The sequence below is a fragment of the Phyllopteryx taeniolatus genome, chromosome 2 (assembly GCF_024500385.1).
Source record: "Phyllopteryx taeniolatus isolate TA_2022b chromosome 2, UOR_Ptae_1.2, whole genome shotgun sequence".
NCBI lineage: Eukaryota > Metazoa > Chordata > Actinopteri > Syngnathiformes > Syngnathidae > Phyllopteryx > Phyllopteryx taeniolatus.
The window spans coordinates 34,891,668-34,908,019 of record NC_084503.1 but is presented as its reverse complement, the minus strand read 5'-3'; the positions used below and the strand labels follow the sequence as shown (position 1 = coordinate 34,908,019).

At 40.2% G+C, this 16,352-nt stretch overlaps 1 protein-coding gene across 2 annotated transcripts; it reads left to right on the top strand.

Moving 5' to 3' along the window:
- The first annotated feature begins 289 nt into the window (after positions 1-289).
- smyd2a (SET and MYND domain containing 2a) lies at positions 290-14,936 on the top strand. Of its 2 annotated transcripts, XR_009787462.1 has the most exons (13): positions 290-580; positions 1,645-1,708; positions 1,779-1,889; positions 3,691-3,751; positions 6,192-6,319; positions 6,526-6,593; positions 8,927-9,029; positions 9,121-9,231; positions 9,742-9,865; positions 9,959-10,133; positions 12,065-12,151; positions 12,438-12,546; positions 12,678-12,808. XR_009787462.1 is itself a non-coding variant. In XM_061765912.1 (12 exons), the coding sequence occupies exons 1-12, from the start codon at positions 408-410 to the stop codon at positions 12,759-12,761; spliced, it is 1,311 nt and encodes a 436-aa protein (XP_061621896.1). In that variant the 5' UTR covers positions 292-407; the 3' UTR covers positions 12,762-14,936. The 2 variants fall into 2 exon arrangements, 1 of the variants encoding a protein (XP_061621896.1); XM_061765912.1 differs by lacking the exon at positions 12,065-12,151 and having other exon boundaries at positions 292-580; positions 12,678-14,936.
- Positions 14,937-16,352: the final 1,416 nt, after the last annotated feature.

Genomic DNA, 16,352 nt, shown 5'->3' with positions numbered 1-16,352 from the left:
TTATTTTTTTTTTTTAAGTCATCAAAAAAATAACCTGGCCCTTCTGTCTGTTTTAAAAAGATCCAATGTGCCCCCTTTACACAACGATTTTCCCGCCCCTGAATCAGAGTATATAGAGATCTGTATTAGAACGTGTTTTTATATATGACTTTATAATAATGAACTTCATAATTTTAGGAACGCAGTAATCAGAACCATAACAAGTGGACCCCCCCCCCGGTGCAGTTTTGACTTTTAATGCGGCTTTTCCTGTATTGTCATCTGTCCACCAGGGGGAGATAAAAACAGCAGTGGGGCACATATAGCGCTGTAGAAGAAGAAGGATCGCTATTCGCGAAAAGCCTAAAACGGATCCCAGTAAAGTCAGTAGGAGCGTAGAAGAGCACATTCGTGTACACAAGCGAACCATGAAGAACGAAGGCATAGAGGGGACGGAGCGGTTCCTTAGCCTGGACAGGGGCCGGGGTCTCCGTGCGTTGAGGCACTTCGCGGTGGGGGAGCTGGTGTTCGCCTGCCCAGCTTACTCGTACGTGCTGACCGAGACCGAGAGAGGAGCGCACTGCGACCACTGTTTCACCAGGTTAACACACCGCTAGCTACCCTCCCTAATCTTTTTATCCCCCCTTTAATTAAACCTGTCGTTTAAAGTTAGCCACGTATCCATTCCGACGCTTAGGCTAGTTTAGCTTTTAGCTCTGGATGCCCAGTTAGCTCAAGTTAATGGGTTGGTGGTGTGTATTACCTCACTATATGTCACTGCAGCTAATAATGTTTTCCGTAATAATGATGGATAAATAACACAAGAGTATTTTCCATCAGTCCTTTTGGAGACGTTCACTCACCCAAGCGCACGCAGGGTTTGTAATAAACTCCATTTATTCAATCACAAACTAACCCGACCTACACAGCCTCGCATGAATCATCAGGCCGAAATCAATCTTTAAATGGACACTTGTCTTATCTTGCTTATTTCAATTCTTCCAACTTAGACAGGCGTCATGTGGTACTCAAATAAATGTTTTCCACAACAGACATGTTTCTATATAGAATAAAGGAGGTAAAGTTGAACATTGAAATTGGTTAGTTTTTACGCATCTTTTAAAAATTTGAGCTCATTTGAGCAGGAATTGGCTATACTAGGTGACAAAATTTTGTCAAATCCTTTGGAACACTGTACATTTTCTCCAAATAACAAAGTGAACATTTTTGCTGAAAAACTTCCTTATGGGTGTGAAACATAATCCAAGGGTATGTTTCAGGTGTTCTCTGAAGTAAGAGAAGGGAAAACAAGAGCCAAATTCATTTCACGTTTATTGTCTTGTAATTAAATCCTCCCACACTGCCTCTCACAAATGCATGTCGTCCCCATGCTGCATGAAGGTTTGTGGAGCAGTGAAAGGTTAGGGTGCTAAATATAGACGTCCATGTGTCCCGGTCGTGAAGGAGAAGGGAAGGCCAGGGGAGCATGTGTTGTACATTTGCTTCACTCTATTCAGTTGAAATACTCTAACTAAAAAGAACCCCCTCAGAGCAGAGATGAAAAGGTTTTAAAGGGAGTTTGTGTGTTCGTTATTCAATAAAATACATACACAATGTCAACTTAGACCTCCTCCTCACATCAATAATGTGTTGTATTGATTACAGGAAAGAAGACCTTTTTAAATGTGGGAAATGTAAACAGGCCTACTATTGCAACATTGACTGTCAGGTAATGTGTAGTAGATATAGTTGAATGTGACAATGTCTGGGTTACTTATTGTGTTTATGTATGCACGCAGAGAGGGGATTGGCCCATGCATAAGCTGGAGTGTGTTGCCATGTGTTCCTACGGAGAAAATTGGTGTCCCTCAGAGACTGTCAGATTGGTAGCCAGAATCATCATGAAACAGGTAAATTGAAAAGTAGCTGCTTAGCACCATGCATGTTGAAACAACAATTTGTCTTTTTTAGCTGAGGGCGGAAAGATAGAAATCTATATAGATCGACAGGTAGATAGATATTTCATTGGGCCCGTGAGGGAATAGCTACAAAGTGTTACAGATATTAAAAGTTTCAAACTAGAATATATACATTTATAGGGACACTTCCTAAATGTCCCATCATTTTTTCAATTCAACCCAAATCCAAAATATGGCTCAGAATTGTGAGAAGTCTTCTTTGGCTTTCTTTTTGCGATTTCCTCACTGTGCTATCATAGTGTACTAGTGATGGCAAAATAAGAAAATTGTGATGATGACAATACAACTGGAAGTGGAACCATTGTAACGTAGAAAAGAGGTCTCTTTCCTGGGTGCTCGTAGCAATATGGCTAAATCAACGATGACATTGGGCAGTAGAGGTGCAACAATTAGTTGATTAATCTGCAATCAATCGATTATCAAGTTAATCGCCAGCTATTTCAATCACTTAATTGTTTAGAGCTATTGTTTAATTTAAAATTGTCGATAAAATAATCGAATCTAAAAATATTCGATGGTGACAGACCTACTGGGCACTTCTGAATAGTCTTTGTCCACTCATCTTTGTGGTTTCTTTGTACAATAAGTCTTAATCAACACGACTGTGGGTCTTCTATTTACAACGAAGTAATTTGTACAGTGAAAACAGTATGGATAAAATGGAGGAAAACATTATTAATGCAGTGTCTAACAAATGCCCTACCGTGACATGGTAAAGAAGACACAGCGATAGATTTATTTATTTATTTAGCATTTTTAACAATGCAAATGTTAGCTTTAAGTATATTTTAGCCACACATGCTTCACTTGTATCATCACCTCCTCCTCCTCTTACTTACAGTATATGTAAAGCCAGGGCTTTCCATTCTAACAGTGGCAAATGCATATTGCCAAGCTGCAGTCTACTTTACGTCCAAACCAGTGGGAAAAGGCACCAGCCTACTTCCTGTTAGGTCGCTTAGCAACCAGCGCCAAATATGGGCACCCTTGCGCTGGGTCGCCGTTGTCCCTCGACCGTCCTCTGTCCTACCCCACAGTGTGTAAGTGCCTCAAGTCGGAACACGCCGTGGTCTATCCCTAACCTACACTGTACGCTACGCTGTAGTGAAGTCATAATTAAAATAAATATTTGTATGAAAAGGCAAGTCTAGCTCATGAATATTAAACAGTCAAATGAAAAAAGGTAAATACAGCGGTAACTGCACTTACCTTCTTATGCTGCATGATGTCGTGTTATTACACCACTGCGCAAACTTTGCCAAACTCATCACCAGGTTCTTGTCATGAAAGTTAAACTTGACTATACTGTAATATGTCTACATTTGACTGTTAGTTGTAGTTAACATCTTTTTGCACTATTACAGATCAAATGTTTCCTACAAAATTGCCTGTAAAGTTAATAAAGGTTTTATAATGTCCTTGGAACAGAAGATTTCTTTTTCCATTATTTCATATGAGAAATAGTTTTTGACCAAGAACGGATTGTGTTGGACCTAAGTTGAAGGCTTCTCTGTAGTTGTTGTCATTCAAGTCTCAGTGAAAGCCAACATGCCTGCAGTCTGTACTGCTGCTCTCCAGCTGTGCTTGCCAGCAGCTGCATGTCATTTGAAATGTTTTGAAAAACAAGTTCACATCAAAACTGTTTTGTTGCAACAAAGATGGTTATTTATAGTAGTAGTAGTAGTTATTTATAGTATTCCCTTTTGTTTTTTAATTCATGTCACGTTTGCAGAAAGTCACAACAGAGCGCACGCCGTCAGAAAGACTACTAATGCTCAAAGAGTTTGAAGCACGTAAGTATGGATGCCGTATGTCTGAATATATTGAGACATGTCATGACCGACTAGAGTACAGACCGCTACCAAGGCCCGCTTTTGACACATGAACCATCACTATGCAAAGGTTCATAAAAATCATGTTTTGTAACGAACCAACCAACAAATAGAAATCACACACCTCTAGCCCTTGCACTTTTACGCTCAGCGTTAATAGTGTAGGTACTTAAATTAAAATATTACATATATCTCTTCAGAACCTAGACTCCCCTCCAAAAGTATTGGAATTGCAAGGTCAATTCCTTTGTTTTTGTTGTATACTGAAGACATTTGGGTTTCAGATCAAAAGATGCATATGAGACAAAAGTTCAGAACTCCAGCTTTTATTTAATGATATTTACATCTAGATGTGTTAAACAACTCAGGACAGAGCACCTTTTGTTTGAACCCACCCACTTTTCAAGTGAGCAAAAGTATTGGAACAGACATTAAATTAAGGTGGCATAATCCTTACTTGCAATAACTGCATCAAGCCTGTGACCCATTGACTTCACCAGACAGTTTCGCATTCTTCATTAAAAATGGTTTTCCAGGCCTTTACTGCAGCCTCTTTCAGTTCTTGTTTGTTTCTGGAGGTTTCTCCCTTCAGTCTCCTCTACAGGAGGTAAAATGCATGATCTCTTTGGTAAAGGTCCAGTGATTGACTTGGCCAGTCTAAGACCTTCCGGTTTTTCCCCCTGATGAAGTCCTTTGTTGTATTGGCAGTGTTTTGGTTCATTGTCTTGTTGTATGATGAAGCTTCTCCCGATTACTTTGGATGCATTTTTCTGTAAATTGCCAGACAAAATGGTTTTGTAGACTTCAGAGTTCATTATGCTGCTACCATCAGAGTTACATCATCAATAAAGACTAGTTCCAGAAGCAGCTATGCAAGCCCAAGCCATGACATTACCTCTACCAGATGAGCTTGTGTGTTTTGGATAACAGGCAGATCCTTTCTTTCTCCATACTTTGGCAGAGGTTAATATTGGTCTCATCAGTCCATAACACTTTGTTCCAAAAACTTTTGGCTATGCCCAATGTTTGTGAAATAGCTCTGATCGATTTTCCTTCTTTTGTCGGCTTCAAAATGGTTTGCTTTTCTCCCATAAACAGCTCTCTGGTCTTCATGTTTGCGTATTATCAAATGCAGTTTTCACAGGTGAAACCCAAAGCCAAAAACGAGCACTATCTAATGTTTAAGAAATCAATCTAAAAGGCAACACCTGAGCAACTAGAAACACCCATTAGTCAGATGTTTCAATACTTTTGCTCACTTGAAAAGAAGAAGAAGAATCACCTTTTATTGTCATGAACATGCATGCATGCATGCACACGAAATTTGTTCTCTGCATTTAACCCATCACAGTGAACACACACGTTAGTGGAACACACTGGAGCAGGGGGCAGCTGAAACGCCCAGGGAGCATTTCGGGGTATCAGTGTATCAAGGACACCACAGCCGTGAGTCCGAGGGATGTTGGCGGATGGTCCAGTCGGGGTCTTGAACCTTGGTCCCCCACGGTGGTAGGCGATGATCTTAACCATTGGGCCACGGCTGCCCAAGTGGGTGTGTTCAAACAAAAGGTGCTCTGTCCTGAATTGTTAACACATCTAGATGTAAATACCATCAAATAAAAGCTGGAATTCTGAACTTGTCTCATATTCATCTTTTGATCTGAATTGCAAATGTCTTCAGTATACAACAAAAACAAAGGAAGTGACCTTGCCGTTCCAATACTTTTGGAGGGGACTGTATGTAAATTCAGCCACAGCATAGAATTACTTCCTCCAATAGATTAAGTGTTCTTTGTTACAGCTACAAGCAATATTAGTTACATAGTGAATTGTGTTAGCAGTGCGTCTATTCAAGACAGCTGTAGCCTTGGGTTCTCCTTCTCTCGCTTTCTTTCACTCCAAATGTGCAGCACACTGGGACTTAAATCCCAAGACTCCTACTGGTGTAATTTCAAGTTCTCCGCAAAACATTACTCACACTGTGCCCTTGAGCGGGGTAATCAGTGTGGGTGTAATTGAACATGCAGCCACAGGAAAGATTTTTTTCTTTTTTTCTGTAGAAAGGTGTTCAGAGTGTAAATAAAGTTTTGTCTTGCTTATTTTTGGTTGCTCCATTTGGTGCGTCTGTTTCTCTCTCTCTCTCTCTCTCTCTCTCTATCTCTCTCACTCACTCACTCACTCACTCACACACACACACACACAAAGCATTTCAGGGACCAGCTGCTGCCACTTGCGTGCATTTGTGTGACTGAGCGCAGCGTGCTCTACTGCAACGCCACGTGATAGGGTTAGTGCTATTATACGGAGTGTATGTGTGTATTGTTGTGATGTAGTTGATGTGGCAATAACCGAAATAAAAAAAAAATCCATCCCTTGTCTTGTTGGTTTATTTCTTGACCAGATTTAGACAAAATGGACAGCCAGAAGGACGAAATAAACCAGACAGACATTGCTGCTCTGCACCACTTCTACACCAAACACATCAGCAACATCCCGGATGACCAGGCTCTCACTGAGCTCTTTGCACAGGTTTTTTGCCTCATTTACTCATGCATACACTATATTGTATCCAATGTTGCATTTGCAAATGAATGAGTGTTAAAATTACCCAACAGAGACTAGATTTTTTATTTTTTTTGTCTGGCTGGCCTCAAGTAATGTTACAAGAGCCCTTGTTGGTTGTACTTACGGCTGCTGTTCTATCTCCTCCTGTTGCTCTTACTTTGTGTGTGCAGGTTAATTGCAATGGTTTCACAATAGAGGATGAGGAACTCTCACATTTGGGATCAGCAGTTTTTCCTGAGTAAGTAGAACAATATCATCCTCCAACCAGAGTTAATGCTACATTATTTTGACAACCAATTTTATCTTTATTCTTCCAGAATTATGCCTTTACACACATCTTCGGGGCATATAGTATGTTTTGTCTGGCCATTACCTAGCCTAGTTTAAAAGAAGATGAAGCACTAACAAGTCATTTGTCTGACGCTTACATTCAATACATGCATATCACACACCAAAATAAATTGCCAAAGTACTTAAGCAAAGAGGACACGTGCAAATAAAAATTATACAATTCAGGAACTTCTGTCATGTGCTCGTATGCATATGTTCATTGAATTTAATTTGAACCTCTGAATCTTTAAACATATTTTTCACAACTTGCCATCTTCAATAAACAAATCACTTGTCTTTGAGGTGCCATTTCATTATCATGATCGTGACCGTCTCTGTATGTTTTGTCAAGTCTGGGTGAATTTGACTGTTTTACGTTTGGCACCAGTACTTGACAACAACAAAAATGACAAAGGGATGTTTGCTCTGACATACACAATATTGCCAAAAGTATTCGCTCACCTGCCTTGACTCACATATGAACTTTAGTGACATCCCATTCCTAATCCATAGAGTTCAATATGATGTCGGTCCACCCTTTGAAACTATAACAGCTTCAACTCTTCTGGGAAGGCTGTCCACAAGGTTTAAGAATGTGTTTAGGAGAATTTTTTATCATTCTTCCAGAACCGCATTTGTGAGGTCAGACACTGATGTTGGGCGAGAAGGCTTGGTTCTCAGTCTTCCATCTAATTCATCCAAAAGGTGTTTTATTGGGTTGAGGTTAGGACTCTGCAGGCCAGTCAAGTTAATCCACAGCAGACTCTGTCATCCATGTCTTTATGGACCTTGCTTTGTGCACTGGTGCAAAGTCATGTTGGAAGAGGAAGAGTCCAGCTCCAAACTGTTCTCACAAAGTTGGGAGCATGGAATTATCCAAAATTTCTTGGTATGCTGAAGCATTCAGAGTTCCTTTCGATGGAACTAAGGGGCCAAGCCCAGCTTCTGAAAAGCAACCCCACACCATAATCCCCCCTCCACCAAACTTGACACTTGGCACAATGCAGTCAGACAAAAACCGTTCTCCTGGTAACTGCCAAATCCAGACTCATCTATCAGATTGCCAGATGGAGAAGCTCGATTCGTCACTCCAAAGAACACGTCTCCACTGCTCCAGTCCAGTCGCAGCGTGCTTTACCCCACTGCATCTGACTCTTTGCATTGCACTTGGAGATGTATGGCTTGGATGCAGCTGCTCGGCCATGGAAACCCTTCCCATGTCGCTCTCTACGCACTGTTCCTGAGGTAATCTGAAGGCCCCATGACGGTTGGAGTTCTGTAGCGATTGACTCAGCAGAAAGTTGGCAACCTCTTCACACGATGCGCATCAGCATCCGCTGACCCTGCTCCGTCAGTTTACGTGGCCTACCGCTTCGTGGCTGAGTTGCTTTCGTTCCCAAACGCTTTCACTTCTTAAATACAGCTGACAGTCAACTGTGGAATATTTAGGAGCGAGGATATTTCACGACTAGACTTGTTGCACTGATAGCATCCTATCACAGTTCCAGGCTGGAATTCACTGAGCTCCTGAGAGCAACCCATTCTTTCACAAGAATGTTTATAAAACCAGTCTGCATGCCGAGGTGCTTTATTATATATACCTGTGGCCATTGAAGTGATTGGAACACCTGAGTCTGATTATTTGGATGGGTGAGCGAATATTTTTTGCAATAAAGTGTATAACAGTATTCATGCAGTGTTTTACAGCATTTCTCATGACACACAGTCTGTCAGTGTCTGAATATTGCAGGTTGCACCAAACAAAAAAATGTTAGAAATTAGGATTGAAAAAAATCCAATAATCATATTTCACGCTGGATATTTTAACAGTTCATATTTTTTTTATGTAAATGTAAACTTAGGCAGCACGCTGTATTAGAGGCTAGTGTGTCTGCCACACATTTCGGCTTTTGACTCTCGACTCGGGTTCGCCCTGTGCTTGTGTTGGTTTTCTCTGGGTACTCAGGCTTCCTCCCACATTCCATCAACATGCATGTTGGATTAATTGAAGACTCTAAATTGTCCATTGGTGCAAATGTGAGTGTGAATGGATGTTTGTCTTCATGTGCCCTGCCGTTGGCCAGCATCCAGTGTGCTTGCAACCCTAATGCAAGTGCTATTAAATGAATGGATGGTGGAATGTTCAGGCCTTACATCTAAGTGTTCTGTGCCATATTAAATCAAGTCGATATTTATTCTCTGACCATTCCCCACTCAATGTAATAATGTGATTCCTTCCAGTGTAGCACTGATGAACCATAGCTGCAGTCCAAATGTCATTGTGACCTACAAAGGCACAGTCGCAGAAGTAAGAGCAGTGAAGGAAATCAGCCCTGGAGAGGAGGTGTGCATCTGCACACACGCGCATACTTGATTACATCTATTCCTAATACAGTTCAGTTCAGGGTTAACCACTGTGTGTTTTCTTTCCTTAGGTCTTTAACAGTTACATTGACTTGCTCTACCCCACAGAGGACCGCAAAGAACGGTTGTTAGATTCCTACTTTTTCACTTGCCAGTGTACAGAGTGCACCACCAAGTCAAAGGTATTGGCATCTGCCACATGCGCACACGTGCACACATTGGATAATTAAAAAATAATAATAAACCGCGCGCACAGTGGATAATTTAACAAAAAAAACAACCACCCCTCAGTGTAATTATTTTTATACCACAAAAACTTAGCATCTGAACAGGGGGTGTGTAGAGTTTTTATATACATTGTAAATGGGGAACTTTGAACGGGCCCTCATTCACGTATACTAAAACAACATGCTGAATGACTGATGTTTTATATACTTAAAGACAAGTTTTTTGGCACTAATTAATAATGAAGGCTACATGAGCAATTTAATTATTTACCTAAGCTTTACTTTTTTCATGTGAAATGATTGTGCCATTACACAATTTGAAGTAAGGTGATGACTGAAGAATGTGTTTGATTGCTCAAAGCACTTCATCCTTTCTACTTTGTATTAGGAAGCAGAGCCTATGCCAAAATATCATGTTAATCTCTCTCTCTCTCTCTCTCTCTCTCTCTCGCTCGCTTTCTGTAGGACAAAGAAAAGATGGAAATCCGGAACCTGAGCTCCAGAGGACCTGAGCCAGAGGAAATCCTAGCTATGGTTCGATATGCCAAGAATGTAATTGAGGAATTCAGAAGAGCTAAACATTACAAGAATATCCTTTTCCCTCATCCTCACATTTTCCATTTTTGTTCTTAAATAAGTCAGGTGCCTTCACTTGTTTGTTGACTCCTTGACTCTCTTGCATGCCCGAGCGAGCTGCTGGAGATGTGTGAACTGAGCCAGGAGAAGATGGGCACCATATTTGGAGACACTAACGTCTACATGCTGCACATGATGTATCAGGCCATGGGCGTCTGTCTCTACATGCAGGACTGGGACGGAGCCATGAGCTACGGAGAGAAGATCATAAAGCCATACAGGTATAACCACTTCAAGGTATTATTAATGTCCCTACTTTATTGTGTTCCTTCACATTTTATGTACTTGCCCCAACAGTAGGTACACCTGCAAATTCTGAGATCCAATAGACGAGGTGTATCAGAAATGCTGCCTTTATAAAGATAATACATGTTTATTAATGTTTTTGTAGTTGGCAGTGGTATAGATCTGCACTGCATCATACTGAGAGCTGTTTCTAATATGTTGTTTCGTTAATTAGCGACGAGAGAGACAAAAGGGGCTAAGTTCCACAATGGTAAAAGGCACTCAGCAGAGCTCACATCTTGATCAAGACCAAACTAACTTGAACATTTGGATAATCGCCAAACATATGTCCACATCCTACATTGGACAAAATGTTCGTCAGTAAGATCTACAGTATGCATTATTGCAGTGATTCCCAATCTCTTTGCCGCAGCACATTAGTGTGTTGCGAGAGATCATAAGGTGTGAAAGACATGTATTTACGACAAAAATGTATCTTTGTTCATCTACTGCATGTCAGTGACATATAGTGATAGGTAGAACAATGAAATGGTCATCCACTAGATGCAGAAGGTACAATTAACCTGTGTTCTTCCTTGGTCTGTACCATACTGCAGGGCTGGGCGATTACGGGGGGGGGGGGGGGGGAATCATTATTTTGATTATTGACATCACCATCAATAATCATGTTTATTCATTGATTTAAAAACTTCGTATTAATTCAACTACCAAAACTCAACTTTAAATATAACTTAAAAGAACAACGAGAAAATACATTACTAACAAGTAGTAGTACACTATAATGCCGAAAGTATTCGCTCACCTGCCTTGAGTCACATATGATTTTAAGTGATAGCCCATTATAAATCCATATGGTTTAATATGATGTTGCAGCTATAATTGCTTCAACTCTTGTGGGAGGGTTTTCAAAATGGTTTAAGAGTGAGTTTATGGGAATTTTTGCATATTCTTCCAGGATCATATTTGTGAGGTCACACACTGATGTTGGATGAGAAGGCCTGGCTCATTGTCCACTTGAAATAAACCCAAAGATGTTTTGTCAGGTTGAGGGAAGGATTCTGTGCAGGCCAGTAAAGTTCATCCACACCAAATTCTTTCATCCATGTCTTTATGGACCTTGTTTTATGCACTGGTACACAGACATGTTGAAACAGGAAGGGGTAGTCCGCAAACTGTGTGACTATGCAAAATCTCTTGGTATGCTGAAGCATTCAAAGTTCTTTTCACTGGCGCTCAGGTGCTAATATTTTGGACATTTTGTGGTAACAGTTTGGAAATAACCCCTTCCTGTTCCAACATGACTGTCCATCAGTGTAGAAATCAAGTTTCATAAAAACATGGAGAGAGTTTGATGTGGATGAACTTGACGGGCCTGCACAATCCTGACCTCAACCCTATAGAACACTTTTGAATAAATTGGAGCAGAGACGGAGAGCCAGGCCTTCTCGTCCAACATCAGAGTGTAACCTATAGTGTATATTAAAATAACAGCAATAAGTAACAGTAAAGAAAATAAAAACCTGCCGGCTTTTCCCACTGTGCACGCCTTGGCCTCTTTGGGCAGTGTGGTGTATGCATGCAGATACACACATTAAGATAAAAAGAGAAGAAGAAGAAAGTCGCAATCGAACTTTAGTAATATAACTTGTTTTTCGCAGATTAGGAAGAATATATGCCCGTGAGTATTGTTATATTTCCTGTCTGTATGTGTTACTACAGCGTTTGCGTGTGAATATTTGTTATTCGAAAGTAAATCCCTCCCGTCACTTCTAATGCTAATTTTAGCTAGTCCGTCAATAGGGTTTTGTATTGAGTGTAAGCATTAAGCTGGTGATGTTTCTAAAACTGTGCTGTATTTAACTATGCAATGGGTGTGATTATTTTTGTTGTGTGTGTACTTTTACAGTAAACTCTAATGGGGTGTCAATAAACATCTTAAAGCACGCTCAGCCAGGGCAGAATAACGTGTCACAGCTTGCCGCAAGCAACAGAGGTGCGTTCAGGGTGCTTTTACAACGCAGGGACTTGCATACACACACTGTGCTGGTCGGTACATTAATCGTTATTCTTTGACTATAATGTTTTTGATTGTGAGAAGTCAAAATCACGATTACATTTTGAGTATTCGCCCAGCCCTACCATAATGTAGTTGTGCTTATTAGCAAATGGGTAGTAAAATCCCCTCTTGACCATGTCAATTAAAACTAAGCATGCATGAAGCATGTGCAGATGTATCTAATGAAGTGGCCATTGATGTTACAACATCGCTCTCGCTGCAGTGTGCACTACCCGGCCTACTCTCTCAATGTGGCGTCCATGTATCTGAAGCTGGGCCGCCTGTATTTGGGGCTGGAGAAGAAGACACAAGGAATCAAAGCGCTGAAGAAGGTATTTAAACATATATTTATTTATGTTCAATACATGCAGAGTAGTTAGATATGAACGCTCCAGAGCGGCTAAGGTTGTGAAAATTTAGCTTGATAAAGCAACCCGTCAATGTCACTTTATCTTGTATGCAGGCGCTCGCCGTCATGGAGGTGGCCCATGGGAAAGATCACCATTATGTTGCAGAAGTCAAAAGGGAAATTGAGGAACAAAAATAAAAAGAAAAGGCCATCAAGAAATAAGGAGATGAAAGCACACACCCTGACTGCATGGCATGTGTCGTTTTTTTCTATTGTCTTTCATCCGCCTCTTATGGAAGGATTTTCTATCATCTCTTCAAAGTTTGGCTGAGATGACGACAAGCACCTTCATCAGCTGTCTTTTCACTGGCACGTTTAAAATGAGAAGCGTTTCAAAAGGTTTGTTTTTTGGTCTGTTACGGGACATTTCTTTGTCTCAAATTCAAAATCATAACGAGAGGATTTTGATTTTGCCTTTACAAGATGCATTTTGGATCGAAACACGCTTCTTGTCTTGACTGAACTTTATGCACTGCAGATTTTTCTTGTGAGTGAAATCATTGGCTGAAACATGTTCAAACTGCAGCAGATATGTGAATCTGTTAATTACCAGGCATCAGTGTTTCTTGCTCCTTTAGATCCTTTTTTGAAATGTGAACTAAAGACTGATCACACATCATCAGGGGCTCTGTAGCAACAGAAGAGAAAATGCAAACAACTGTTCCTATGCCACTAAGTGATTGGCTTGTGTCTGTCATGTTTGACTGAAGTTAAAAAAAAGACGCATGTTTTTTAGATGTTTGTGTGTGTATATATATATATATATATATATATATATATATATATACAATTATTGACCAAAATCACAGTGAGCTATAATGAATTGTCTGTTTTGAGGGGACATTCACCAAGCACAACATTTGGTACACCTGCACTAGGTGATGACAGGAAACACTTCCCAGGATGTATTGTTAAATTAATACCTCTTGGAACATCCATCCATTTTCTGAGCCGCTTTTCCTCACTAGGGTCGCGGGCGTGCTGAAGCCTATCCCAGCTATCATCGGGCAGGAGGCGGGGTACACCCCGAAATGGTTGCCAGCCAATCGCAGGGCACATACAAACAAACAACCATTCGCACTCACAGTCACACCTACGGGCAATTTAGAGTCTCCAATGCATGTTTTTGGGATGTGGGAGGAAACCGGAGTGCCCGGAGAAAACCACGCAGGCACGGGGAGAACATGCAAACTCCACACAGAACTGTGAGGCTGACGCTCTAACCAGTCGCCCACCGTACCACCATCTCTTGGAACATGTCAATCAAAACTGAGCTTAATCTTTGTAGTTAGAATTTCTGATACTGTTTTTGGATTTGTGCCTAATGAAGTGTCTCTTGGGGCAATATTTACAGTAATTTAGATATGTAAAAGTATATGCTGACCTCAGGCCAGCAAAACTAGCTGTTTTGGCTAGTTAAGCCACACTGAACAGTTTTTTTTTTCTCTCCCCCCTCTTCTTCTCTTCTCCCCCTCCCTCTAAATATTTATGAAGCCAAACATTCAACCAGGATGTCATTTTCTTATAGTCAGATATCCTTTGCATGCATTTTAACATTTGAATCGTAAATAATGGACTGCATCAATTCCTTAATGTTTGCACTCTTCTGAGAGAAACAATTCATAAAATTGTGAATATAATAGAACTATTGGCTAGGAATGGAAGCTCACAGTGGAATTTAACTTTGAGTGAGTGCTTTTGCAAATCGTTTTGTCATAATTTTTCTGGACCTGATATTATGTGACAAAGAATATTTCACTTATTTCTACAAGGCTTTAAAATGCAGGATTTATTTTGCCCTCAAATGTTGCTAAAACAAGGTGATGTCATTTTTGGCACACGAGATTTTTTGATGGATATTTTCTTCATGCACTGCCAGCATGTATATGTAGCCTTTCCATTTTTTCTCTTACAATTATGGGTCCAGCTTAACTGTTGTCAAGAGGTGTAACAATCAAAAGCAACTTCTGCACACAGGTGACATCAACTCTGCTCTGTAAAGATATGTCATGATATGAGGTGCCTGTCCTGTTGCTAAGCAGAAATCACATTCAAGGGCTGTCAGTCACTAAGCAACATTGAGATAGATGCTCCTCGTTTCTAGTCATGTCTTAAAAAAAGACTAAACGTGTGGCATACAAATTAACCCATCCCAATCAATACAGTATACTTTCTGCATGAACAAAAATATGTTGATTTCATTTAACAAACTGCTTTGTCAGGCATAAATGTATAGTATTGTGGAATGCACACATACAAAACCTCTTTCTGTACTCTGTCAGTGAATTCCAATAAACAGCAGTATGGCACTCATTTATAATCAAGAGTGTTTATTTGGGAGAAATAAGTCAGCAGTTGTCATCTTACACCTAGTAACGTACCTATTAAAATAGCCATAAGTGGCGCAGGATACAGTTCCCTTTGTTTTGAGTAGGCTACTTGAGAGCTGTAACGATGTTCCGATATTAAACATAAAAAAACGAATGGTTATTTGATTTTCATTTTAAAATGGAAAAAACAAAATTTAAATACAGCTTGATTTTTGTTGTTGTTGTCTGGAACCAGTAAAGAAAAGTGGAATAACGGTTTGATTTTCCATTTTTATTTCTAAAACAAAACTAGAATATGATCTGTATATTTGTTTTGGATTGGCGGAAGTTTTCACCGACAAGAACAGTGCTATACTGGCCAGTAGAGGGCGAGAGCGTGGTACCTACACATGCCAACCGTCAGAAAACGCGAAAGGAGGAGGAGGGAGCGCAATTAATGAGATTTGTAGGCTGTAGGTGTGGGAGGGAGAAAAGTCAAATGAAGACAATATAATATTCCATCTCCATCGCAGAAGTGCTTATTGCGTACCACTAATTTGATTTTCCCACAACTGTAGGCTATTAATTGCGCCCCTCGTTGTTGTTCTATGTTTTTCCAACGGTTGGCATGTGTAGGCACTACGCTGTCGCCCTCTACTGGACAGCATGAGCATTGTTCTTGTTGGTGACAACTTCATGCAATTCAAATGAAAATTGTAAATCAAACCATTATTCAAGTTTTCCTTACTTGTTCCAATCTAAATAAATAAATAAAATCAAGCTGTATTTGAATTTGGGGTTTTCTATTTTAAAACGCCAATCAAATAACCTGTCGTTTTTCAATTTTTAATATTGTTCTCCAAAAGTTATATCCAATTACCAAAAGAGACACGGACCGCGGACGCCATTACAAATTTTGAAAATGACCTTTTAAATTAAACATCACATTTTCAACTAACAATACAGGAATGTTTCTACCAAAGAGTCAAGGTTTCTGTCACAAATTTCCCAATGATTTACAGTGATTTCTGGGCCAAATTTGGGCCGGTTTGCGACATGAAAAGTGGCATAAAATCTTGAATCCTTATCATATTCGAACAAACTAGGGCTCATTTTATTTGTGTATCACTCCTCGATCCATGTCTATTTTGACATAAAAGTATTTTGAAAATGTTAGTAACATCCATTGTTGGGTCGCGGAGGCAGCAGCTCAAGCAGGGAAGCCCCGACTTCCCTCTTCCCAGCCCACTTAGTCCGGCTCTTCCGGGGGGATTCCGAGGCGTTCCCAGGTCAGACTTTTTATGTTATAAATAGAATACATTTTAAAAAACTGAAATAAAAAAAAAAAAACTATTTCAAACGATGCAGTGAGCATCCTGATGTTGATTATTGTGTGCACATAAAACGCCTTGCCACGTGG